The sequence below is a fragment of the Phoca vitulina genome, unplaced genomic scaffold (assembly GCF_004348235.1).
Source record: "Phoca vitulina isolate PV1807 unplaced genomic scaffold, GSC_HSeal_1.0 scaffold23, whole genome shotgun sequence".
Lineage (NCBI taxonomy): Eukaryota > Metazoa > Chordata > Mammalia > Carnivora > Phocidae > Phoca > Phoca vitulina.
Window position 1 is genome coordinate 15,516,257 of NW_022589726.1, and position 27,262 is coordinate 15,543,518.

At 43.4% G+C, this 27,262-nt stretch overlaps 1 protein-coding gene across 1 annotated transcript; it reads left to right on the top strand.

Moving 5' to 3' along the window:
• The first annotated feature begins 418 nt into the window (after positions 1-418).
• On the top strand, positions 419-27,262 carry CS (citrate synthase). Its single transcript, XM_032420563.1, has 11 exons — positions 419-636; positions 13,656-13,706; positions 14,934-15,041; positions 15,988-16,053; positions 16,605-16,736; positions 16,992-17,180; positions 23,561-23,760; positions 24,192-24,321; positions 24,447-24,548; positions 25,166-25,375; positions 25,682-27,262. Exons 1-11 carry the CDS (start codon positions 595-597, stop codon positions 25,850-25,852), a joined length of 1,401 nt encoding a protein of 466 aa, XP_032276454.1. The 5' UTR covers positions 419-594; the 3' UTR covers positions 25,853-27,262.

Consider the following 27,262-nt stretch of genomic DNA (forward strand, 5'->3'; position numbering starts at 1 on the left):
GCCATTAAGTCATTGACCAAAGACATTCATCCCGAAATTGTGCCAACAGGGTAGGAGGAGCTGGCAAAGATCAGTAGCCGTGATAGTATCTTAAAGGATTGGCTTCCGAGGATCTTCTAAGGTCGGAGTCCTTGGGACCTTTTTCTCTCATATTCCCCGCAGAACAAACCCCAAATGTGTTAAAGGAGAGAAGGGAAGCCTAAGAAGGAAGTTAACTGAGTTATCAGGCACATATTTAGTCACCTACACGTCCCCCCCACCCGTCCATCCTTAATTAGCCTAACCCAGGCGATCCAATCCTGCCCTCCACAACTGCTGTCAACGGCTCAGGTCCCGCCCCCACATACACCGGACCAATGGCCGAGCCCGAGGCGAGTCCCCTGAGAGGGGCGGGAACGAGTTCGGGCAGTGGGTGGGGCCTCACTGAGGACCCCGGGCTGGGCGCCGCCGCCGGTTTGTCTACCCTTTCCCTCAGCCACCTCCTTTCAACCTTGTCCACCCGTCGGCGCGGCCTTTGGTGCAGCGGCGGCTCTCGTTCCTGCCGCAGCTCTCTCCCCTCCTTCCCTCCCCACCAGATCCCCGAGTTCGCCCGTCATGGCTTTACTCACTGCGGCCGCCCGGCTCTTCGGAGCCAAGGTGAGCAACTATGGGAGGGAGCGCGCGGCCCCAGGGTGGGGCCGAGGCGACTGCAGGCCGTCCAGCGCCAGGGTCTCCCTCCCCTACCCATACGCACCCCCGTGAGCCTTAAAGGGGCCCTGCGCTTGGCTGGCCGCCAGCTCTCTGTGGGACTCTTCAGGACCATGTGCTACGCTGGCCTTCTGCCCCTGGGGGTGAAGAGAGCGCTGCCCGCCCGCGGCATGCGGTCTTGGGCGGGTGGAGAGCTCGGACCCTACTGTCACCCGCATGTCTAGGGTGGAAGAACCCTGGAAAAAGAAGGAGCTGCCAGTGGAGAACATAGGTGTTGTGTTACATTGGAGTTAGGGAAGAGGCCTGTTTGGAGGAGGGGGTGCGGGGGTAGGAGAAGTGGCAGGGGTGAATAGATGTGCTCACTGTCCCAGGGCCAGAGCTGGAGCGGTGGCTAATTTCGGCTTCTGCTTTGTAGGGAAGGCCTTGTTGGTTCCTAAATTGCCTTTTCCATTTCACCAACCCAATTTTTGAAGCTTTTAGTGACCGAGCTTTAGCAGTTCCTGCTAGTGGAGTGGGACTCAGATCCTCTTTGTCCTTGGGACTCTTGCACTTACTCTTCATATAGGAGGAGCTTGGGTGGGGTGGAGCCCTTCTGTAAAACCTTCTGCATGATTATCACATATGGTTGGAGAAAGAACCAGAAAGGTTGTTCTTCCAAACTGCAGGCCAATTAAGTGAAGATACCGGGCAGGATATAGTATTGCCAAAGTCACATGACCAACCCTAGTACTTGCTCACTCAGGTTTAGCTACTGCTCTTAAGTCTACCCAGGAGAAAGTGCTCTCATTCTTTGAGGCCCTAATTTACTTGAATTTTGTTGCCTTTGGATCATAGGAATCTTGTTGCAGTAATGGTGCCTTCAATTTAAAATTGCCAGGACATTTGTCTCTGGGTAACTTAGCTCTTTAAATAGAGAAACTGCTGTGTTGAGTGGGGAGTCCCAGTCCTCTAATCCAGGCAGGGACAGTCCCACAAGTGACCTTGACTTCTGCAAAGAATTTATACTTTCTCTTCGGCAGATTAAAGCTGCTGGCACCTGAAGGAAAGGAAAATCTTAGAATGGTTTTGCTGTGTTATCTTGCATGATTGGCAGATAAGGTGAAGCCTGTAGAATTTACACTGGGGTTCTTCCAGGTGCCCAGCAGCAAGGTGGAGGCTGATCATTTGGGAGGCACTTGTCTTACGTGACTGTTGTTTCTTCTGCTGCCAGGGAACAGGGTAAGGAAGTCTCTTGGGAAATGAAGCAAGTTCTAGATAGTGTTTTGGCAGAATAGGGGACAGGACACTATAATTAGCTCATTCCAGAGCTCCTAACCCGGACCAGATAGATAATCTAACCCTCAGTGAATTTGAAAAATCTTTTAGAATTTACCTTTTAAATTTATTTTGTCTTTCAAGCCTCTGGGGAAGCCCAGAAAGCTTTTGGGATGACAGCACCTCATAATTGTAGAATCATTATTGTTTTCTTTACTTTACTGTCAGGAATGAAACTGAGGATCCCAGAAACCTGTAACTTGGAAGTGATTTGAAGGCTTTTGACCCTTAAAACTAGCAAAGCCCAAGAAACGCAGGAGTGGAAATTTTCTGAGATCTAAGTAGAATGACCAGGATACCAGGAAGCCTGCTCAGTTTGTCCGCATTGCTAACACCTGCCTAAATTTTCCAGATTAGCCTGCAGCTTAACTGGTACTCAGTTTTACTTTTGCTATTAAGGTAGGCTTTAAAAGGCAAAAATAGTTTTCTGATCTGGGAAAACTGACCCCTACCACTTTGATTCTCAAGGTCAGATGTAGTTTCACTTTTCTCAGAAGAGATTTTTTTTTAAACCTTGCTAGGTGACACAAATGCCAGTCATTGTTGTATTGTTCCACCTTACCCACTTTTAGGTAATTTAATGAACACCTGAGTTGGAGAGAGATGAATTCAGAGCCTCCACATTATTTGACTTCTTGTTTACCCTGATGAACTTAACACTAAGCAGTGGCCTTAGTATCAGCTGTGGGTGCCTTAGCTTTGTGATGTATTATCTTTTCACTTGTGATCTGGGTCTGGATTTGGGTTGGAAGTTAGGGTATGGCCACCAATTCACTTCTGGACTATTAACACCAGTGTGACTTAACAAATCCTGGTTACTTCATGTACCATTGAGAGTTGCTCTTCCAAGCTAGGATGTTCAATGACTTTGAGAAAATCAAGCCAAAAGTGGTTTTTTATGTTATTTCTAGACCTCTCAGGACATTTAAATGAATACCCATAATTCCTTTACAGTAGACCTACACCACTGAACATCTTTATAAATCCTAGTCTGAAATTGGGTTCAACAAAACTAAGTCAGTTTTTTCTGTGAAGTGTTACTTAGGCCTACAGCCCAGAACTTTTATTTTTATTTTTTTAAACATTTTTTTAAGTTTATTTATTCAGATAATCTCTACACCCAACATAGGGCTTGAACCCACGACTCCAAGATCAAGAGTCACATGCTCTTCCAACTTAGCCAGCCAGGCACCCTTTACAGCCTAGAACTTTTTTTTTTTTTAAGATTTTATTTATTTATTTGAGAGAGAGAGCACAAGAGGGGGGGAGGGTCAGAGGGAGAAGCAGACTCCCTGCTGAGCAGGGAGCCCGATGTGGGACTCGATCCTGGGACTCCAGGATCATGACCTGAGCCGAAGGCAGTCGCTTAACTAACTGAGCCACCCAGGCGCCCTACAGCCTAGAACTTTTAAAGGCAAGCGCCCAAATCTATGTGCCTTCACTTTGATTATCAGCCTACCCAAAGTGATGTCAGTTCCTCGATGCTTACTAGATGGGCTAAAGATGAAAAATGGAAAGCAAAGCCTCCTCATGTGCTAATAGTGGGATGACTGCATTTGTCCTTCCTAGTGGCCTTTAAATTGGTAACAGATGAATGCATGGGTGTGAGGAAGCAGTGAGGTGAGCAGTGCTAAAGCGGATCATTAGAAGGGAAGGCTGGTATTCCTCTTTCTTAGAATCCAAGTGGGCAGAAGGCAGGAAGACAGATGTGGTGGATCTCTCTAAAGCTACACCGTAATACTTTTTGCCCTGTTTCAGTGCTTTAGGTGATAGAGTTGAGTAGGGTATGAAATTTAAAACAGTAGTGTAGCAAAGCTAGCAATAGGTCTTTCTGAGTATTTGACTTTCAGTTTTTCCCTCAACTGCCCAAATTCCTTTTTTTTTTTTTAAGACTTTATTTATTTGTCAGAGAGCACAAGCAGGGGGGAGCAGCAGGCAGAGGGAGAGGGGGAAGCAGAGTCCCTGCTGAGCAGGGAGCCCGAAGTGGGACTCGATCCCAGGACTCTGGGATCATGACCCGAGCCGAAGGCAGACGCTTAACCGACTGAGCCACCTAGGCGTCCCACTTTTTTTTTTTTTTTTTTTAAGATTTTGTTTTTAAGCTATCTCTGCACTCAACGTGGGGCTCGAACTCATGACCCCAAGATCAAGAGTCGCCCGCCCTCGATTGAGCCAGTGCTCCTGAACTGCCCAGATTCTTTAGGTCCCTGTCTGTCTTTCTTTCTTTCTTTTTAAGATTTTATTTATTAATTTGAGAGAGAGAGCATTAGAGAGCAGGGTGAGGGGCAGAGGGAGAAGCAGACTCCCCGCTGAGCAAGGAGCCCAACGTGGGGCCCGAGCAGGGACTCCAGGATCATGACCGGAGCTGAAGGCAGGCGCCCAACCAACTGAGCCACCCAGGTGCCCCTAGGTCCCTGTATTTCTTTTTTTTTTTTTTTTAAGATTTTATTTATTTATTTGAGAGAGAGAGCACATGAGAGGGGGGAGGGTCAGAGGGAAAAGCCGATTCCCTGCTGAGCAGGGAGCCCGATGGCGGGACTCAATCCTGGGACTCCAGGATCATGACCTGAGCCGAAGGCAGTAGCTTAACCAACTGAGCCACCCAGGCACCCTGTATTTCTTTTAACATGTTATTTTAAAAGTTCTTGAGGTGCGTGGGTGGCTCAGTTGTTTAAGCATCTGACTCTTGATTTTGGCTCAGATCATGATCTCAGGGTTGTGAGATCAAGCCCCGAGTTGGGCTCAGTGCTGGGCATGGAGCCTGGTTGAGATTCTCTCTCTCTCTCCTTCTGCCCGTCCACCCCTAAAAAAAAGAAATGAAAAATAATAGGGGCGCCTGGGTGGCTCAGTCGGTTGAGAGTCTCCCTTGGGCTCAAGTCATGATACTAGGATCCCGGAATCGAGCCCTGTGTTGGGCTCCCTGCTCAGCGGGGAGTCTGCTTCTCCCTCTGCCCTTCATCCTGCTCGTGCTCTCTCTCTCTGTCCCTCTCTCAAACAAATGAATTGAAAAATCTAAAAAATATATATTAAAAAATGAAAAATAATAAAAAAATGTAAGTTCACAGTGGGCATCATCATGTGGGTTGCTTGTTCACATTGCACATTCATGAATCCTATCTTCAGATTCTGATTCAGCAAAGGTGGGGTGGGATCTGGAAACTTGTTTTGTTTTTCTAAGATTTTATTTATTTATTTGAAACAGAAAGATGGAGAAAGCAAGCACAAGCAGGGGGAATGGCAGGCAGGAGAGAAGCAAGCTCCCCTCTGAGCAAGGAGTCCAACATGGGACACCATCCCAGGACCCTGGGACCATGACCTGAGTCGAAGGCAGACACTTAACCAACTGAGCCACCCAGGCGCCCCAGGAAACTTGTTTTTCTTTTTTTTTTTTCCAAGTACTTCTGTTGACTGATGATGCCTGGTGATCCCTTTCTGTTGGGCCAGTAAAACCAAATGTAGGTCTTTTTTTTTTTTTTTTTTAAGATTTTATTTATTCATTTGAGAGAGAATGAGATAGAGAGAGCATGAGAGGGGGGAGGGTCAGAGGGAGAAGCAGACTTCCTGCCGAGCAGGGAGCCCGATGCGGGACTCGATCCCGGGACTCCAGGACCATGACCTGAGCCGAAGGCAGTCGCTTAACCAACTGAGCCACCCAGGCGCCCCAAATGTAGGTCTTTTTATTTGCAACTTTATTGAATGTGTATATGAAATTTTTGAGTATTTGGGTTTTTTTTAGTGATTATTTTAAAAATGGACTTCAAGTGACTGTTCTAAGCAATAGTTCATTTAGGCTATTTTCTCTAGGTTTGTCTTCCTAGGCCTTTTTTTCAAATGTCTTTAGAAAAGTTTCTTGGGGGGCACCTGGGTGGCTCAGTTGTTAAGCGTCTGCCTTTGGCTCAGGTCATGATCCCAGGGTCCTGGGATCGAGCCCCGCATCGGGCTCCCTGCTCCTCAGGAAGCCTGCTTCTCCCTCTTCCACTCCCCCTGCTTGTGTTCCCTCTCTCTCTGTCAAATAAATAAATAAAATCTTTAAAAAAAAAAAGTTTCTTGGGACACCTAGATGGCTCAGTCGGTTTGTGTCAGACTCAGGTCATGATCCCAGAGTCCTGGGATCAAGTCCCGCATCGGGCTCCTTGCTCATCGAAGAGCCTGCTTCTCTCTCTGCCTGCCACTCCCCCGCTTGTGCGCTCTCTCTCTTTCTCATAAATAAAATCTTTAAAAAAAAAAAAGAAAAGAAAAGTTTCTTGTAAATTTCTGGACCAAAGTGTTAGGCACTAAAACTTGTAAGTACTGGGGTGCCTGGGTGGCTCAGTCGTTAAGCGTCTGCCTTCGGCTCAGGTCATGATCCCAGGGTCCTGGGATCGAGCCCCGCATCGGGCTCCCTGCTCTACGGGAAGCCTGCTTCTCCCTCTCCCACTCCCCCTGCTTGTGTTCCCTCTCTCGCTGTGTCTCTCCCTGTCAAATAAATAAATAAAATCTTTAAAAAAAAAAACTTGCAAGTACTCCTAGTGGAAGTGAGAGCAGTTTCTAGTTCCCCAAAAACTAGTAGGACAGCACATCCTATATACTTTATTTACTGGTGTACACGTAGTGTGCATAGAGTAAGTAGGTGTTCAGAAAATACTTGTTAAAGAACTGTAAGGATTTCTATTGAAAGGAAAATTAGGACTCTTGATTCTTTTCTGAGGTCTTTGGTGGTCTTCTTGGAGTGAATCTTTAGGGAAGAAGAGTCTGTTAGGAAATGACAATTAGGTAGAATTATTAAGGAAACTCCTATGAGTATGGAGAGGGTCAAAATAGGAAATCTGAAGATTACTGTGCTTAGGCTATTAAGTGGCCTAACCAAGTGGTGCAGGCCGGCTTCCAATACCACCATTGTGAAACACAGATGTTAAAAGGCTTTAGTTCTCTGACCTGGTTTTGGGGAGAGAGAAGCCTTTGTCCTATGCGTGTTCTTTTTCCCTTAATGCAGGTTGTTCCTTCTGCATTGGAAGCCTTTGCAACACAAGCTTTTTCCTACCAGTTATTAGTGCATTATGTTTGCTTCATCAGCTAAGCCAGTTCTGGCTTGGCAAGCTCTGATCTTTTTTTGATGAAGGACAAGGGACGAGGGCTCTTAAAATCAGGAGCATCTCTCTCAGGCTTTTAATGTTGGAGCTCTTGGATATGTTGTAGGACATGTTCTAAATGTGCCTGGGATGGAGGATCAAAGAAAATTTGTCTTTTCCCCTTTGGAGTATAGGTCCTAGGTATGGATCAATGGTGATAATAGGCTAAGAGAAGTAAGAGGGAAAGAACCACTTTTTTAAGTGCTTATTCACATAGGATTCTTTTGTTCGTAGAATTTTAGGGACGAGGGAGTAGTTTCAGATGATTTTTGGTGATTCGGCCAATACGCTATTCCAAAAATACCCTAAGTATTATAGGCAAGGCAAGTCTTTGGCATGGCAGAATTTCCTGCGTGTACTATTAGTCCTTTTCCTCTCTTGGCCCTTTAAGATAGTGGTTCTTTTAATTATATTTTTCTATTCTAGCACATTTGAGAACTGCAGTGCACTTCCATCAATAATAGCAAACTCACTAGGAGAGTTCTTGCAAGGGATGGCAGCGTTTGAGGTTTGAAAAGGCCTCTTAGTGATTGTAATACCCCCACCCCCACCCTGCAGAGAGTCCCGGGCTGTCAGACACGTGAGCCAGGCCCTTGTCTTTGGAAGCAGCTCTCTCCATCTCTCCCCTTGAAGGAGCTGACCTATTGAATGAGGTAACTCCCTGATTCGCCTGACAGCTACTGTTCCAGTGGGGTGACTCTACACGGGGCATGCTACCAGAAGGCAGAAGCTTACTTGCCACACCTCGGGAGTTAGGGGGAGGAGTTGGTGGGTGAAAGTTCAGGGATGACTCAGAGGTTTGTAATCTGCCTGTCCCATCAGTGAGTATAGTCTGAACACACTATACAAAGCTCTTCAGCAGGTTTCTTTGGCAGCTAGGAGGTAGATGAACTGAGGTGTATAGCCTTGGGCATGATAGTCCTCCAGTATCTCCTTCTAGTCATATGTTCTGCTGGGTAGTCAAATTTGTTTCCTCTGCTTGAGACTCCTCCCCTCTTGATCGGGAGGCCCTTAAGGCCCTAAAAAAGGAAATCAGGGCTTTATTTCCTGTTCTACCAGTAGAGGGAATTATCCGTTCACCCCTTCCTCAGGCTTGACTGCCTCTTTCCTGGAATCCAACTCTAGGAGAGAGCAGTGACACTTGACATGGTAGGTAATAGGCCAACACTTTCTAAGAAACACATATTTATTGAACTCACTTATGTAAAAGGCACTGTTCTAGGTGCTTTCATGCAGATATTTTGTACAGTCTACTTGTCTACCCCAAAGTTGGCTTTATTATTATCAATTGAGAGAGATGAAACCTGAGACTTAGAAGTTAGGTCATATAGCCAAGGTAACATAGCAAGATAGTGGCAGAACCTGGACTTAAGACTTGATCCTTAATAATTGTACATCCCAGGGTCTACATTCTATCCTTCTGTTCCCCTAACACTTTAGACCATGTATGTGTCTCAAACTTTATTGTTCACATGGATCATCTAGTGAGCTTGTTAAACTGCAGATTTGAATGCAGTAGGTCTGAGGTGAGGCCCAGGATTCTGCATTTCTGACAAGCTCCAAGTAATGCAAATGCTGCTGGCTAGGCAGTTATATTTTAAATAGCAAGGCTTTTGAATACCTTTACATATGTCCTTATTAGAGTTATCAGACTTTGAGCTAAGTAGCTTGAGTGTTATCCTAAACATGGAGAAGGAAAGGGAAACAATACAGTTGACCCTTGAGCAACATAGTTTGAACTGTGCTGGTCCACTTATATGTGAGTTTTTTATGGTACAGTACTGCAAATATATTTTCTTTTCCTTAGGATTTTCTTAGTAACATTTTCTCTAGCTTTTTTGTAAGAATACAGTATGTAATATATATGGCATAGAAGATAGGAATGAATAGACTTAATGTTAGCAGTAAAGCTTCTGGTCAACAATAGGCTATTAGTAGTTAAGTTTTGGGAGAGTCAAGAGTTATATCCAGATTTTTGACTGCATGGGGGGTGGTTCCTGCATCCCTAATTCCTGTATTGTTCAAGAGTTCAGCTGTAGGTAGTTGTTTTGCTTTGGATGTCTGTTATTAAGTAATGGAGCTGGGGCTAGAACCCAGATTTCCTTTCCAAATTCCAAGTTATGTGCTCTGTCTTCTACATCATTAGGTAAAATTGTTCTAACTTGAATTTTTCCTATTCTACTCTTTCGAGTGGTTATATCAATGAATTGCTGCCTTTAAAATCCTTCTGATGGGGCGCCTGGGTGGCTCAGTGGTTAAGTGTGTGCCTTCGGCTCAGGTCATGATCCCAGGGTCCTGGGATCGAGCCCCGCATCGGGCTCCCATCTCCGCGGGAAGCCTGCTTCTCCCTCTCCCGCTCCCCCCGCTTGTGTTCCCTCTCTCTCTGTGTCTGTCTCTGTCAAATAAAAAGAAAAAAAATCTTTAAAAGATAAATAAAATCCTTCTGATTTCTTCAGTCATCTTTTAAGCTTCAGGGTTAGCCAAAAATATGACTGATCCTGATGCTGAAGGGTACGAGAAATGGCTATACTGTTTAATTTTATATATTTATTATATAACAAATGCAAAGTATTTGCTTTAGGCCAGATGTCATTTTAAGTGCTTTGAAAGTGTTGACTTAATTAATCCTTACAGCAATCCTTTGAAATAGGTACTATTGTTCCCATTTTCGAGGCATAGAAACATTAAATGACTTGGCTGGAGGGGCGCCTGGGTGGCTCAGATGGTTAAGCGTCTGCCTTCAGCTCAGGTCATGATCTCCAGGTCCTGGGATTGAGCCCAGCGTCGGGCTTCCTGCTCAGCGGGGAGTCTGCTTCTCCCTCTTCCTCTGCCTCTCCCCCATTGCTCCTGTGCGCCCTCTCTCTCTCTGTCTCGAATAAATAAAAAAAAAAATTTTTTAATAAAAAAAATAAATAAAATAAATGACTTGGCTGGAATCACACAGGTGATAAGTGGCCAACAAGGGCAGTAGAAACAAAATATACTAGCTTTATCATATAGCTACTTAGCCACACTATCCACAGACTAGTGTTGCTTTGCAAATTGGAGATCTGGCTAAGAAGTGTTGCTGATGGAGATCAGGGACAGTTGAGATCAGCCCTCTGAGTTACTCCTGAGGCTCCTCACATGAAATGGCAAAGACGCTCAGTACGAAGGTAATGAAGACTTCGCTGATGTCGGAAGTGGGGTGATAGTTTAGTTCTAAGTTTCTCTTCCTATGTGTGCTCTTCAAGTAGTAGTCATATAAATAGATCTGAGAAATGACTATAACAAAACAGCAGTTATGACCTATCTGATTCCTCTAAGTGATGTCTCATTCTCACATCCCCATTAGCTGTTCTGCCATCCTTTTCTTTCTGATTTCCTCTTTTTTGTTGTTTTTTGTTTTATCTTGAAGTAAAAGAAGAGGGCAGCTCATTAATTCTAGCAGTTCCCTCTCACAATGAGGAAAGAGGCTATTTTTTTTGTTTGTTTTATGTTCATATTTGTGGAAGAAAGGCCTCCAACCTGAGGGAATTCCATTTTCATCTTTTTTTTAATTTTTTTTAAGATTTTATTTGAGAGAGAGAGAGAGCATGAGCAGGGGGGAGGGGCAGAGAGAGAGGGACAAGCAGACTCCCCGCTGAGTGCAGAGCCCAATGTGGGGCTCAATGCCAGGACCCTGAGATCATGACCTGAGCTGAAGTCAGACACTTAACGACTGAGCCACTCAGGCGCCCCTCCATTTTCATCTTAATTAAGATCTGGACACTCACTCTTTGTTGAGCTTGGATAGATTTTTTTTTTTCCCGTAAGATTTAACCTTAAACTACAGCCAGCCATTGTAGAAACTTTTTTTTTTAAAAGATTTTATTTTGGGGGCGCCTGGGTGGCTCAGTGGTTAAGCGTCTGCCTTTGGCTCAGGTCATGATCCCAGGGTCCTGGGATTGAGCCCTGCATCGGGCTCTGCGCTCAGCGGGGAGTCTGCTTGTCCCTCTCCCACTCCCCTTGCTTGTGTTCCCTCTCTTCCTGTGTCTCTCTGTGTCAAATAAATAAATAAAATCTTGAAAAAAAAAAGATTTTATTTAAGTAATCTCTACACCCAACGTGGGGCTTGAACTCACAACCCCAAGATCAAGAGTCGCATGCTCTTCTGACTAAGCCAGCAGGGTGCCCCTGCCATTATAGAATCTTAAAAGATGATTTAAAAGTGGAAAAATGATCATTATGGAGAGATTTTAACATCATTTTAACATCTTTCTTCTCTCAGATGATATGTTCCCCTGTAGCCTTTTTAGAAACCAAACTGCCGCAACCACCAACCACCCACAATTAAAAGGTCTGCTGCAGGGCTGATGTAGTCTCCGGGAGGTGGCCCTTCTATAACAGGGGATCGGTGGGACCATGGAGCATGGAACAGAGCTTATTCTCTTGTTTTCTCTTGTTCACTTTTTGGTGACTAGTAAGAAAAGGTAAAATTATTTCTTAGGTGCTAGGTCAAGTTCCCATTTGGTGAAGAGACTAAAGGCCTGTTTGTGCTACCTACTTTTGCCCAAATGTTCCTCAGTGAGCCAGAAGAGACTCTTTAGAAAGTTAGTGAAAGGAGTTAAAGACAGTCCTGGTTAACAAGCTGAGTCAGTACCCCTTTGTTTTAGGGACATAGTAGCTTACCTTGTACTCTCTGAATTTAGCTTTGAATTGATTTTTTTTTTTAATTTTTTAAATCTTTTTAGTTTTTAAAGATTTTATTTTATTTTTAAGATTTTATTTATTTATTTGACACAGAGAGACACAGCAAGAGAGTGAACACAAGCAGGGAGAGTGGGAGAGGGAGAAGCAGGCTCCCTGTGTGGGGCTCGATCCCAGGACCCCGGGATCATGACCTGAGCCGAAGGCAGATGCTTAACAACTGAGCCACCCAGGCTCCCCGAGATTTTATTTATTTTAGAGAGAGTGTATGTGCATGCACATGGGAGATGGGAGGGGGCAGAGGGAGAGACAGAATCTCAAGCAGTCTCCACACTCTTAATTTTGGATCAGGTCATGATCTCAGGGTCATGGGATCAAGCCCCAGTTGGCTCTGTGCTTGGCGCAGAACCTCCTTAAGATTCTCTCTCCCTCTCCCATTGCCCCTCCCCCCTTCTCTAAAAAACAACCAACAAAAAAACCTTTTCTGAAGGCTCTCTTCCCTTTTCAGTTCTCCCTGATGCCCCAACAGAAGGAGTACTAAATTCTAAAACATCTCCAGCCTTACTGAACTCTCACCTTAGGCATGTAGTGTTTTGGAATTTATACAGTACTATTGCTTCAAATGATTTTCAGTGCAATCAGACAGCAATGCAGTAGTTACAAGAAAAGGTGTATCTGGCCTTTTGGCAAAAAGAGGAAAGGTTTGGTGTTGCTCCTGGATTAGTTTGTGTGTATATGTAATCTTTTTAGTTTGCAAAGTGCTTTCACATCATTGTAATTTATCACAAGACAACCTGTGAGATATGTGGTGGGTATTTAACACCAGTTTTATAGATGAGAAAAATGAGGCTTACTTTGACTATCTCATTTTATCTTCAAAATAATCTTGTGCAGAAAAGTTAAGCTTGTCAGACTTTATAGCTGGTTAGTAGTATAGTTGGTTGTCTTATTCAAAGGAAGTGTTGAACTTTCTGTTGCAACTCAGCAGTCTTTTCATAGAAAGTAGCTTTTCTTTTGGGGGAAAAAAACCTCTCTCTAAACATAGAAAATATAGGCTAGCTACACTATTCATCTTTGTAGTGAAGAATAGCCTTGAATCTCAGACCCGTCTTTATAGTTCTGAAGTATATCTTTAAAAATTCCTTTAGTACAGTTGTGTCGGTGATAAACTCAGCTTTTGTTTATCTGAAATGTCTTTATTTCACCCCTTTTGTGAAGACTTTTTCCTCACCTGGTTATACAACTTTAGCTTAATAATTATTTTCTCTCAGCACTTGAAAGGTAATTTTCCAGTTTTCTAGTTTCCCAATGCTGTTGCTGAGTAGTCTCTCAGTTGTTACATTGTAGGTATTCTGTCTTCTCTGTGCTTTTTCCAGGAACCTTTGAAGTAGTGTGGTGAAAGGCTACCTCTGCCTGTGGGCTCTCCTAGACTGGAGAGGTTGAAGTGCTGCCAAAAGACTAGGTGCTGGAGAGATCTTACCAGCAGGGTTAAGTAGTTGATCAGTTTCCTCATTTGCTTTTCCAAGAGCCATTCAGAACTATTGACAGCTAGATTGGGATGGCCTGGGTACTCTAACAACTGCCTTTCTGACCTTTTCTGTGCCTAACAAAGCCCAGCCCTGAAACCCAGATGATGGGAAAGAGCCTCTCCTCAGGGAATGCTATTAAAGCTATTGGATGCAAGACACAGAGTTAAATCTGCTATTGCCTCCAGACTGGGAATGCCTTCAAAGCTGTTCAGGGTCTTTGACAGCTTTTTTATGTCAGACTGTCCTTGGAGGCTAAGATGGAGAGAAAGAGGATGAGTCACTATAACTCTTTGTTAATATATAGGAGGGAAGAGTAACTGTTGCATAAGGTTTTGTGTTTTCTTTGCAGAATGCATCTTGTCTTATTCTTGCTGCTCGGCATGCCAGTGCTTCCCCTACGGTAAGGTTTGGAAAAGAGGGCTGAGAATCACTGAGGCAGTTTGATCCTGGGATTGTCGGGTGGGGAGCAGCGGTTGGTTACCACCTAGCCTCTCATCATTATCCTAAGTAACTCCGAGAGGTGTCCGTTGTTATTGTTATCAATATTAAAATAGTATTACTAGTATTTAAAAAAATAATCCAATAATGTAGTGAGATGGGAATATCAAAAATTTTTTTTTTTTAAGATTTTATTTATTTATTTGACAGAGAGACACAGCAAGAGAGGGAGCACAAGCAGGGGGAGTGGGAGAGGGAGAAGCAGGCTTTCCCGCTGAGCAGGGAGCCCGATGTGGGGCTCGATCCCAGGACCCTGGGATCATGACCTGAGCCAAAGGCAGACGCTTAACGACTGAGCCACCCAGGCGCCCCGAGAATATCAAATATTTTTGCCTAATTTTTAAAGTTGTGGTAAAATATGCATCACATAAAATTTTCCATCTTAACGTGTATAGTTTAGTGACGGTAAGTACATTCACATTATTGTACAACTATCACACTATCCATCTCCAGAACTTTTTCATCTTCCCAAATTGAAATTTTGTACCTAATAATAATAGTAATAATAATAAATAAATAATCCATTCCCCTCCCTCTCTGCCTAATTCTTTTACCCTTATCTGTGTAGGGTAGTTGACCAGATTTCTCTGGCAGATAGAGAAGGCCAAATTTTATTTATTATTAATATTTTTTAAGATTTTATTTATTTATTTGGCAGAGAGAGGGAACACAAGCAGGGGAGTGGGAGAGGGAGAAGCAGGCTTCCTGCCAAGCAGGGAGCCCAATGAGGGGCTCAGTCCCAGGACCCTGGGATCATGACGTGAGCCGAAGGTAGACGCTTAACGACTGAGCCACCCAGGTGCCCCAAGAAAGCCAAATTTTATTTATTTTTTTTATTTTATTTTTTTTTAAGATTTTATTTATTAGAGAGAGAGAGAGAAAGCACAAGCAGGGGGAGTGGCAGGCAGAGGGAGAAGCAGGCTTCCCGCCGAGCAAGGAGTCCGATGCGGGACTCGATCCCAGGACCCTGAGACCATGACCTGAGCTGAAGGCAGACGCTTAACCAACTGAGCCACCCAGGCATCCCAAGAAAGCCAAATTTTAAAAAGTAGTCTTAACATACCTACTTTGTAGGAAAAATCTAATCGACATTTTGACCATCACTTAACCTCTCTACTTCTCTTTTTAGAATTTGAAAGACATATTGGCCGACCTGATACCTAAGGAGCAGGCCAGAATAAAGACCTTCAGGCAGCAACATGGCAAGACAGTAGTGGGCCAGATCACTGTGGACATGGTAAAGATTGTGGGGTTTTGGCTGGAAAAAGTAGCTCTGTAATGTGCTTCAACAGAAATACCATTCTCTTCACCGACTATTCAGAAGCATACTGTCCCATACATGGAAATGTTGGCGCTTATGATGTTCGTTAAAAATTAGACTGGTCTTTTCCGTAAATTTAATAGTTGAGCCTAACCTAATTTACCTATAGGAGGGATGAATGAAGTTTCTATTCTTCCCAACCGCTCAGCTTTTGGGGCCAGGACTGTTAGAATTAATGCTGTGCTGATCATCCATTTACACCACAGCTCTAGCAGGCTGACTAGAACAGTTTTAGGATGGCTTCTTCTCCAGCCCGAAGAGTCAGAGCAGCTCAAATGATAATTCCACAGCAGTGTTTAGCCTTTGGTCTCTTATTTCCTTTCCCTGTTGTAGATCCCATTCTTTTTTTTTTTTTTTTTTTCCTCTTTTTTAAGATTTTTACTTATTTGACAGAGAGGGAGCACAAGCAGAGGAGTGGCAGGCAGAGGGAGAGGGAGAAGCAGGCTCCCCACTGAGCAGAAAGCCCAAAATGGGGCTTGATCCCAGGACTCTGAGATCATGACCTGAGCCGAAGGCAAATGCTTAACCGTCTGAGCCACCCAGGTGCCCCTGTAGATCCCATTCTGTTGACTTTGGTTGGTGGGAATGAGGGGGTAAGAGTGGGTAGAAGAAAAAATAAAATATAAGAAGAAAAGCAAACAGAGGCAGACACATTAAATAAAGATAGCAATTTTTCAACTTAAAATTTTCATTTTCCAATGTTAGCAGTCTTCTTGCAAAGTTTTAAGTTAACTCCTCAGAAATCTTTCTACAAATGAAGTCTTGCAAGTCAAAGAATACATTTCCTCTCTCAAATCCCATGAAACACTAACAAGCTCTAGCCTGAATTATTCTACTGGTTACATCCTGTCTTTTTCTTTAGATGTACGGTGGCATGAGAGGCATGAAGGGATTAGTATATGAAACATCAGTTCTTGATCCTGATGAGGTAAGAGACCCTCATGTCAACACTAATAATCACAGAGTTTACTGACTGTTGTGCACACCATGAATTAGACTGGTGAGGGTAAGGAAAACAAAGTATCTGCCTTCATGTTTTGGAAGATGGAAAATAGGTACATATGGACTAACTGAAGAACAAGTCTACCTTTTCAATATATCAATGAGTAAAACTAAAAGTACCAAACAGAATTAAGTTATGTGAAGATTTAAGCTTTTTTTTTTTTTTTTAAAGATTTTATTAATTTATTCATGAGAGAGAGAGAGAGGCAGAGGGAGAAGCAGGCTCCCCGCTGAGCAGGGAGCCCGATGCGGGACTCGATCCCAGGACCCTGGGATCATGACCCGAGCCGAAGGCAGACGCCCAACCATCTGAGCCACCCAGGCGCCCCTGAAGATTTAAGCTTTAAAAAAACTTTTTTTTTTTAAGCTTTAGAAATTCTAACTTGTTGAAAGGTCTGATAAGAATGAGACTAGTCAATTATGTGACATCCAGGCTGATAAATTTAAGATTTGCACCTCTTACTCTTCTCCCTCAAGGGTATCCGTTTCCGAGGCTACAGTATCCCTGAATGCCAGAAACTGCTGCCCAAGGCTAAAGGGGGCGAAGAACCCCTGCCGGAGGGCTTATTTTGGTTGCTGGTAACTGGACAAATCCCAACAGAGGAACAGGTAAAGCAGAAGGTTATTAGCCCTTCTCATTCTTCCCCTTCTTTGCCTTTCTCTAATCTCAGATACTTAATCCTGATCTGGCTCTGGGTGGTAGTTTAGAGGGATGTGTAGTGAGGGGAAGGAATCAGAGCAGAGTTCTGCTGTATAAGTGGCCTGGGTTGAATTCTCTTGGATTTTCTTTACTCAGATGTCACTGTCTTTATTTCTCTTCGTTTCCCTTGCCTAGTGTTCTGAGCAATGTCTCCCTTTCCACAGGTGTCTTGGCTCTCAAAAGAGTGGGCAAAGAGAGCAGCTCTACCTTCCCATGTGGTCACCATGCTGGACAACTTTCCCACCAATCTACACCCCATGTCTCAGCTCAGTGCAGCCATTACAGCCCTCAACAGTGAGAGTAACTTTGCCCGAGCATATGCAGAGGGTATCAACCGAACCAAGTACTGGGAGGTAGGAAATTTTGATGGCAATGATTGATGTGTGATGAGGATACAAAGGACTTGCATGTGAAGGAAGAAAAAGGAATGTAGAATCTTTAGGAGAACTACTTCTCTGAGTTACGCCAGAAGCTCATTAAACACATTTTATTTTAGGCTTGCTTGCTTTTTTTTTTTTTTTAAAGATTTTATTTATTTATTTGGAGAGAGAGAATGAGAGAGCACATGAGATGGGGGAGGGTCAGAGGGCGAAGCAGACTCCCTGCCAAGCAGGGAGCCCGATGCGGGACTCGATCCAGGGACTCCAGGATCATGACCTGAGCTGAAGGCAGTCGCCTAACCAACTGAGCCAACCAGGCGCCCTAGGCTTGCTTTCTTTCGGTCCTTGGGATTACATAGATAAATGGAACATGCTTTCTATCACCAAGGTTATTGGTTTGGTTAGGGTGATATACATGTAAAAAATTACAGTTCAGTATCTTGCTGTAATAGAGGTATTACACAGAGCTGTTGGGACATTGGAAATTATGTGGCTTAACTGCAGGGTCCCTGAGGAAGATTTTGCAGGGTAGTCTCACCCTAACCCCAAAAAGTCCCTTCTTGTTCTTCAAATAAGGAGAACCTTGAGATGTTAGGTGAATGGCAGCTAAGGCAGTTCTAGAGTTCTAGAGTCCTAGGAGGACTAATGCCAATCAGCCAAATGGGGTTAGTATCCTGGAAGTAGGATCCACACACAAATGAGCTTTCTTTTCTTTTCTTTTCTTTTTTAAGATTTTATTTATTTGTTTGACAGAGAGACACAGTGAGAGAGGGAACACAAGCAGGGGGAGTGGGAGAGGGAGAAGCAGGCTTCCCGCCAAGCAGAGAGCCCGATGCGGGGCTCGATCCCAGGACTCTGGGATCAGGACCTGAGCCGAAGGCAGACGCTTAACGACTGAGCCACCCAGGTGCCCCTGAGCTTTATTTTCTGAAAATGAAATGTGACCCTTGAACTGGTTGGAGTATGTGAAGACTGTTGTGCCTTGTCCCGGTGCATAGTACATAATTCCTTCCATCCTCTTGCCAATACCCCACATGGGACTCACAAACACTGGGTAGAAGACAAGTTACCTGGCTGGGTTTACAGCAAGACGTCTCATTTTCTTTTTTTGTTTGGAGACAGATAATATGGGAACAGAATGGTTCCTTTTTGCAAAGCAGGTATACTAGATGATTTGACCAGGAGAAAGCCTCCAAAGAGTTCACTTGATGCACGGCACAGAAGAGCATGCATGGCCCACTGGTCTGATGCAATCCTCAGGGTTTTGGCAAATCCTGCTTCATTTGGTTGGTCAATATTTACTCATTGCCAACTGTGTATAAAGAACTGTGTTTGCTGTTGGGGGAAAGAGGGAGAGTGAGTTTGAAATTATTCTGGTTGGCATTGAGAAGGAAGGTATAGGAATGATGGAAAATATACACATTCACAAGCACTTAAAGCATACATAAAGCCATACATCAGCAGGTTCAGAAGTTTGTATAATCTGAATATATTTTCCATTTTCTTTTTTAAATGCTATTCAAGCAATTGTTATTTGTATGGGCCACCATAACAGAGAAGTTTAAATTGAGATCAGCAGTTCTCCTATATTGACCACTCAGATGTGCCTGTTACTGCTTACAGTGCTGTTGTCTTGACTGTCAGGAGAGGGGGAGAAAACAGCTTCTTCATGCTTTACAATAGATGCCTATAAGGTATTTTCCCGGGCATCCGAACATGCTTCATTGCTTCATACTGTCCTTCATTGAATTGTTAAAATGAATCTTGTTTTAACGTATAGTCATTGATTGTTCTGCCATTATCTCTTCGTGAGATGTCATGTGAGTGCAGCTGTCTTGAGGTGAATGTGTTATATTCCAGGACTTTGCTGATCTTTTGGAGAGTGTTTATAAGCAGTACTGATGTATTTGTCAGCCTTAGGATGTGTGTCTAAGTTCACACTGCACAAATATTAGCACCAGTAACTGCTTTAGTAGAGCTTCATGCTCTTTTGCTGTTATATCTTGTTTCTTTCTCAAAAGTCAGACACTATTTCTATTAGTTCTCTGCCTTGGTTAATTTAACCATAGGCTACTTAAGTAGAAATGCATGACATCATTAGGCTGGTTATTTCTGTTTAAAAATTTATGTTGAGGGGGTGCCTGGGTGGCTCAGTCGTTAAGAGTCTGTTTTCGGCTCAGGTCATGATCCCGGGGTCCTGGGATCGAGCCCCTCATTGGGCTCCCTGCTCAGGGGGGAGCCTGCTTCTCCCTCTCCCACTCCCCCTGCTTGTGTTCCCTCTCTCGCTGTGTCTCTCTTCGTCAAATAAATAAATAAAATCTTAAAAAAAAAAATTTATGTTGAGTTTATGTATGACCTGAGTTTTTACTAGAGCATCAATTCATACTGTTGTTTTTTTTTTTTACATATACCTCAAGAGGATGATCTTCTGCATGCAACATTTCTTCCATAACAGAGATTAATAGTATAATCTATTGAGTTGAAAAAGTTAGGGCTCTTGCTGAATGACCTCACTCATGACCATGAGATTGCTGTGATGCAACCAGCTGTTTAATTGTGAAATAGCCTTAAGATGTTGAATTCAGGGCGCCTGGGTGGCTCAGTTGTTACGCGTCTGCCTTCGGCTCAGGTCATATCCCAGGGTCCTGGGATCAAGGCCCACATCGGGCTCCCTGCTCAGCGGGAAGCCTGCTTCTCCCTCTCCCACTCTGCTTGCTTGTGTTCCCTCTCTCGCTGTCTCTCTCTGTCAAATAAATAAAAATAAATAAATCTTAAAAAAAAAAAAGATGTTGAATTCAGTAAAATTTGCTAAGTAGCTGACAGATCAAGTTTTTTTTTTTTTTAAGGTTTTATTTATTTGCGAGAGAGAGAATGAGAGACAGAGAGCATGAGAGGGAGGAGGGTCAGAGGGAGAAGCAGACTCCCCGCTGAGCAGGGAGCCTGATGTGGGACTCGATCCCGGGACTCCAGGATCATGACCTGAGCCGAAGGCAGTCGCTTAACCAACTGAGCCACCCAGGAGCCCACAGATCAAGTTTTTGCTGATAATGCCACTTTTGTAAAGCCTATGAATGGTATACATAGATTTTGAAGTTTTTATAATAAAATCATCATCCAAACACTTGAAATCTCTTGGAAACATGCCAGATATTATGCTTAAATGCTTTATAATCATCTGATTTAATTCTCAGAACAACCCTATGAGGTAGATGTTATTTGTTATTCTCATTTTACCAAATGGGAAAACTGAGGATTAGAGAAGTTAAGTAGCCTGCCCAAGGTATGCAGCTAATAAGTGATAGAGACCAGATTCAAACTTGAGTTTCCTTCACTCTGGGGGCTCTTTACAATTAATACTAGCTTTCTTCTTTTCTCTGTCTCCTTAATGATTGAAAGCTAACTACCTGGCCCAGGATTTTACTAGCCATAGAGATGCTGGCTCACGTTAATGATTATAGTCAGCTTTGTAACCCTTATTCCAGATAGTTGTGATGTTGGCATGTCTTAATTGTCTTTTTATTCCCAAGGGTTTATCAGTGAAGAATGTGTTGGTACAAATAGCTAATAGCACCTCAGTCTTAGCTTATTAAAGAAGAAATAACAGGAGTTCTTTGTCAGTTTTTGTTTCGTTTTGTTCTCTTCTTGACTATACAGCACGGACCACGACAAAAGGCAGGGTAAGGATCCCACATTGTCATACCTGGTCTGATACATGTTGGTTTATAAACTTCATTCTCAGTAGTGGAAATTGACACAGTCTCCTTTATGTGTTTTCTTTTTGATGTGGCCATTCATACTTTCTAAATAGTTTTGCAAGTTAGTATATATTCCATAGATGACAATTTATCTAGCTCAGGATCCTGTCCTTCTTGGCATTATGCTAATCAACCCAGGTCTCTTAGAACTGCATATACTTGACGCAGGCTTCTGGAAGTAACCTACTTCCTTGGGGGATATAAAGGAGGTATAGTTAATAGTATGATTGTCATGTAAGTAATCTCCTGAGAACTTGCAGGTGTTAGGCTGTTTCTTGCTTCAGGTAGCTTTTTAATTTTGGCAGTATTCTTACTGAATCCAGCAGCATTGACAAAATTCACTGACTAAATGATACTTTTTAAAGTTATTTTAAAAAAGAAAGCAAAACCAAAACCCTGTCTTGTCCCTAAGGAACTTAAAATCCCTTTGAGAAGATAAAATTGAGACATAAGAGTTGAGCAGGCTATTAATATCACAAGCAACTAGATTATATGTTTCTCTTTTTTAAAAAGATTTTATTTTTAAGTAATCGCTACACCCAATGTGGGGCTCGAACTTACAACAGTGCTATTTATCAGGTAGTCTTTTTTGCTTTAAGTTTAAATTCCAGTTAGTTAACATACAGTGTAATATTAGTTTCAGGTTATAATATAGTGGTTCAATACTTTCATATATCACCGGGTGCTCTTTTGGATAGTCTTTCTTTAAAAAAAAAAAAAATTGAACCTGAATCTACTCGAGCCTTTATTTGTTTGTTTGTTAAAGATTTATTTATTTATTTATTTAAAGAGAGACAGCAAGAGAGGGAACACAAGCAAGGAGAGTGTGAGAGGGAGAAGCAGGCTTCCCGCTGAGCAGAGAGCCTGATGCAGGGCTTGATCCCAGGACCCTGGGATCATGACCTGAGCCAAAGGCAGATGCTTAACGACTGAGCCACCCAGGCGCCCCTCTACTCAAGCCTTTAGATCTAACTCTCAGTTTGTAGAAAATACAGTAGACAGGAAAGCATTAAATGATACCACAGGTATATAACCAGCAAAATCTAAACTGGGAAATTCTCCAGAATGAATGGTCCAGTTTTCCACAAATAAATTGCAAAGTTAAAAAAAAGAGAGAACAAGAGGGCGTTTAACATTGATTGAAAGAGACTTCAGAGACTATGAGATGATTGCAATGTGGGCTATTTTCAGTCCTGAATCAAACAAATGAGGTGGAGGGCTTTATAATCAGGGAAATTTGAATACTGAGTAGATACTTAATGATATTGAAGATTTGATTTTTTTCCTGTGGGATAATGGTTTTGTGATTTTTATTTATCAATAGACTTTATCTTTTAGAGATACATGCTTAAATATTTATATATTGGAAAAAAAAATGTCTGAAATTCACTCAAAATAATTTGGGAAGAGAAAGTAAGGGTGCGATGAAACAAGAATGTCCATGAGTTAATTGTTTAAGCTACATGATGCTTATTAGCTGAGTGGGTAACTTTGGGCAAGTTACTTGACCTGGCCAAGCCCCAGTTTCTTCATTTATAAAATGAGGGATATATTACCTTACAGGACTCTTGTGAGAAAAGAAAAAAAAAAAAATGCAAATAACATATCACAGTGCCTGTTATATAATAAGTGCTTAAAAAATGGAAGCCTTTGTTATTGTCTAACAGTTGAATGCCACTGTTTGACTCTTGGCATATATGGTGAATTTTCTTTGAAAGATGGAACATAGAATTAATTGTTAAAACCTAGTGTCTTAGCACATTCATTGAGTCATGTACTGGGAAAGATCACGATTAAACATAAAAGGCTTCAAAATCTGACTTTGGGGGCACCTGGGTGGCTTAGTCGGTTAAGCATCCGGCTCTTGATTTTGGCTCAGGTGTCATGATCTCAGGGTCTCATGAGATCGACCCCTGTATGGGATTCCGTGCTCAGTGGGGAGTCTGCTTGAGATTCTCTCCCCCAATAAATAAATCTTTTTTTTTTTTTTTTAAGATTTTATTTATTTGAGAGAGAGAATGAAAGAGAGAGAGCACAAGAGCGGGGAGGGTCAGAGGGAGAAGCAGACTCCCTGCCGAGCAGGGAGCCCGATGCGGGACTCGATCCTGGGCCTCCAGGATCATGACCTGAGCCGAAGGCAGCCGCTTAACCAACTGAGCCACCCAGGCGCCCTTTTTTTTTTTTCTTTAAGATTTTATTCATTTATTTGACAAGAGAGAGCACAAGCAGGGGGAGCAGCAGAGGGAGAGGGGGAAGCAAGCTCTCTGCTGAGCAGGGAGCCCGATGTGGGGCTTGATCCCAGGACTCTGGGATCATGACCTGAGTTGAAAGCACTTAACCGACTGAGCCACCCAGGCGCCCCAGAAATAATGTTTTAATATACACAAGATACATAAGATATGTGTGAATCACTTAGTGCAGAGCCTGGGTCATAAAATTATTTAGTTAAATAGTTATTGTTGTTAGCCTCCATATATAACCACTGAGCATAAAACCATCAACCAAATAGCCCAATCCATGGAGGACAAACAGCATCCTTGCCTAATTCTTTTTTGATAAATCCTTTTCTTTTTTTCTCCATTTTCCTCCTCTCATCAGTTGATTTACGAAGATTGTATGGATCTGATCGCAAAGCTACCTTGTGTTGCAGCAAAGATCTACCGGAATCTCTACCGGGAGGGCAGCAGTATTGGGGCCATTGACTCTAAGCTGGACTGGTCCCACAATTTCACCAACATGTTAGGCTATACCGATGCTCAGTTCACTGAGCTCATGCGCTTATACCTCACCATCCACAGGTAAGCTAGACTCAGCAACCATAGCCACCAGGATTCCTGGATTGGTAGAAAATTTTAAGAAAAGCTCCTTAACATTCTCATCTTCTGGGAACAAGTGGTAGGCAACAAGGAGATGGAACATGGCATAAGGGATCACACAAGGCAAGAAAGGAGTCTAGTAAAGGAAGTCTTACCATAACCACACTAAGAATGAAGTAATGCTTCTAAGAAGCTAGGGAAAGGTACTAGTTGCTCACAGTAGGTGATCTTTCAGCTTTCCAGGAGCTCCCTCTTCTGGCCATTGCTATTAAAGCGGGAGTGAGAGTCCGGGAGCTTGGCACACAGGCATCAACCAGTGACCTCTCCAGCCCTGTGGATTAGTGAACAAAGACTGGTAATGAGATTGGGACATCTCTTACTAGAGCTTTTCTCCTTTCTTATTTCCCCCACAGTGACCATGAGGGAGGCAATGTAAGTGCCCATACCAGCCACCTGGTGGGCAGTGCCCTTTCAGACCCCTACCTGTCCTTTGCAGCAGCCATGAACGGGCTAGCAGGGCCCCTGCATGGTTTGGCAAATCAGGTAAGACTCTTCCTTTTCTTTTCCTGCTCCATGTTTTTCTTACTCCCTTGCTTTTCTTCTGATCTTGGCATTCTCTCCTGGCATATGTGTTGATAACTGTTTTATTCCCCAAACCTTACCCATAGGAAGTACTTGTTTGGTTGACACAACTACAGAAAGAAGTTGGCAAAGATGTGTCAGATGAGAAGTTACGAGACTACATTTGGAACACACTGAACTCAGGACGGGTAAGCAGAGATGCTTAGCAGGTAGGAAAGAAGCCAAGACCCAGGGTTGTGCAATTTGGTAGAATTGAGAATAGAATGAAAGAGGTCCCCTAAGGCTCAGTCGTTAAGTGTCTGCCTTCGGCTCAGGTCGTGATCCCAGAGTCCTGGGATCAAGCCCTGTGTCGGGCTCCCTGCTCAGCGGGGAGCCTGCTTCTCCCTCTCACTCCCCCTGCTTGTGTTCCCTTTCTCACTCTGTCTCTCTCTGTCAAAAAAAAAAAAAAAAATTTTTATAAAAAAAAAAAAAAAAAAAGAGGCCCCCTAAGTGAGAGCAGACTCTCCTCCCCCATATTTATCTATCCTGAAGAATTTAGAAAAGACAAGAACTTCTACTTGTTGGGCACCTGGGTGGCTCAGTTGTTAAGCGTCGGTCTTCGGCTCAGGTCATGATCCCAGGGTCCTGGGATCGAGCCCTGCATCAGGCTCCCTGTTCCGCAGGAAGCCTGCTTCTCCCTCTCCCACTCCCCCTGCTTGTGTTCCCTCTCTCACTGTGTCTCTCTCTGTCAAATAAATAAATAAAGTCTTAAAAAAAAAAAAAAACTTGAGAATACAACTGGCTTTTTTACCCTCACTCTTTGCAGGTTGTCCCAGGCTATGGCCATGCGGTACTAAGGAAGACTGATCCACGATATACCTGTCAGCGAGAGTTTGCTCTGAAACACCTGCCTCATGACTCCATGTTTAAGCTGGTTGCTCAGCTGTACAAGATTGTGCCCAGTGTCCTATTAGAGCAGGGCAAGGCCAAGAATCCTTGGCCCAATGTAGATGCTCACAGTGGAGTGCTGCTCCAGGTGAGTCTTCCCTTCCCTGCTTTCCCTTTAATTTGTGCCAAACCCTAATGTTCTCTGCCATGCAGAAAATCAACTTCCTAGTCAGAGCAAGGACTCATGCCTCCTTCCTTACCCTTTTGATAAAGTTGCCTATGGTGGAGGGCAGGTGCAGGCAGGAGGAAAGGGGTGTCCTCTTTTCAGAATCCCAGTTACTGTACTTTTCCTAGTGTCATTTCCATTTAAGGCTGACTCGGTTAAGGTTTCTGGACTTGGGCATGCCATTACCTTGGGGCCTTTACCAAAACTTTTTTCTCTTTTATCTTGCAGTACTACGGCATGACAGAGATGAATTACTACACGGTCCTGTTTGGGGTGTCACGGGCACTGGGTGTACTGGCACAGCTCATCTGGAGCCGAGGCCTAGGCTTCCCACTAGAGAGGCCCAAGTCCATGAGCACGGATGGTCTGATGAAGTTTGTGGACTCTAAGTCAGGGTAAAACTGAAGACTGGGGGAAACTAACTACCAGAAAGTGAGGGAGCTTTAAAAAAAAGTATAATTTTGTTTTGTTTCAGGGGGCTTTTTAAGATTTAAGATTAAATTGTATCTGAGGCACTGATAATAAGGTTGAGGTTAAAATATAAATTAAGACTTTAAAAGATAAAAAGTAACCCCTTCTTCCCCAACCAGTTCCTTTCTCCTGCCTGGTGAATTGCCCATCAACTGTAGGGTGACCAGGACTAGTGCATGTGGTATGGGTTAGGTTTGGGCCCTGCACCATCTCTAGAGTGAGAATCTGGCTTTCCTTTGCCTGGGTCAAAGCAGTTGCAGAGAATCTGCAGTCACTTCGGAACTTTTGGTTCTTCTCTCCAGCCCTCCATAGGCCAGCAAATCAGGACTCTGGCCTCTTCTGTTTCCATAGGAATCATGTTGGATTGTCAGCTGTATCAAGCCCCATTGCTCTCTCCCATGCACACAGACACTTCCTAGCAAAGACCTGTGGGTAGTTGGACATCTTTGGCATTTTTTTTTAATGCTACCAGGTGACCATAAAGGCCATGGCATTTGTTGTGACTGGCACCCAGTATTTGATTTTTTTTTTTTTTTAAATTATCCCATGAAAATTAAGATCTGGAGTGTTCTAATTCCCCACTACTTTAATACTCCCCTCCTTGCAGATTTTCTATACCTGCTGCACCTCAGGCTGAGGGTGCCCTGGACCTCCCCTTCTTGGTCCTTACTAAAGACCTCTTTCAGCGGGTTGTATATGCCACTGTCTAAGCTGTGGTCCCTCCCGGTCATTTGGCTTTATCAGGGCTTAGCGTGAACTGAGTTTTCACTTCTACGGAACACAAGCCACTACCCTCTGAGTTCCCCCCCCTTTATTTTAGTATGCTGTGGGCCAGTGAATAAGGACTTGGGAATGACCAGCATGATATCTTCATAGTCTGGTTCCAGGGATATAGGTACTTCTTTCTGAGCAGGGAAATTATTTAAGATTGGATGTGGTTTCCTTTGAATATCAGGTCCTGGGGCTGAGAACATTAAAAATAGTAGGCTTCCCTCCTCTTTCCCTGCTACCAGGAAATATCCCTTTATTTATCAAGGTCCTTATCCAGCCCCTTCCCCAAGAGCTCACAGTACAGTGTTTGTTTTTTAGAAGCCCCATTTGCACAGGTTTTCAGTGACTCAGAATGCTCTACTGCCTTTTCTTTAAGAAAGGATTGAAATACACTCCTACTGTGCCCCCTTCCTCCCTTGCAACTCCTGCCTGTGTTTGTGTGGATCCCTAATTCCTAGAACCACGCCGAGATGGACACGTTGTAAACCCCTGGGTAACTGTCAAGTCATGATCCAGATTTCAGGTTGTTCTGTATAAAATGCAAAATAAATGTTTTTATTAACAATG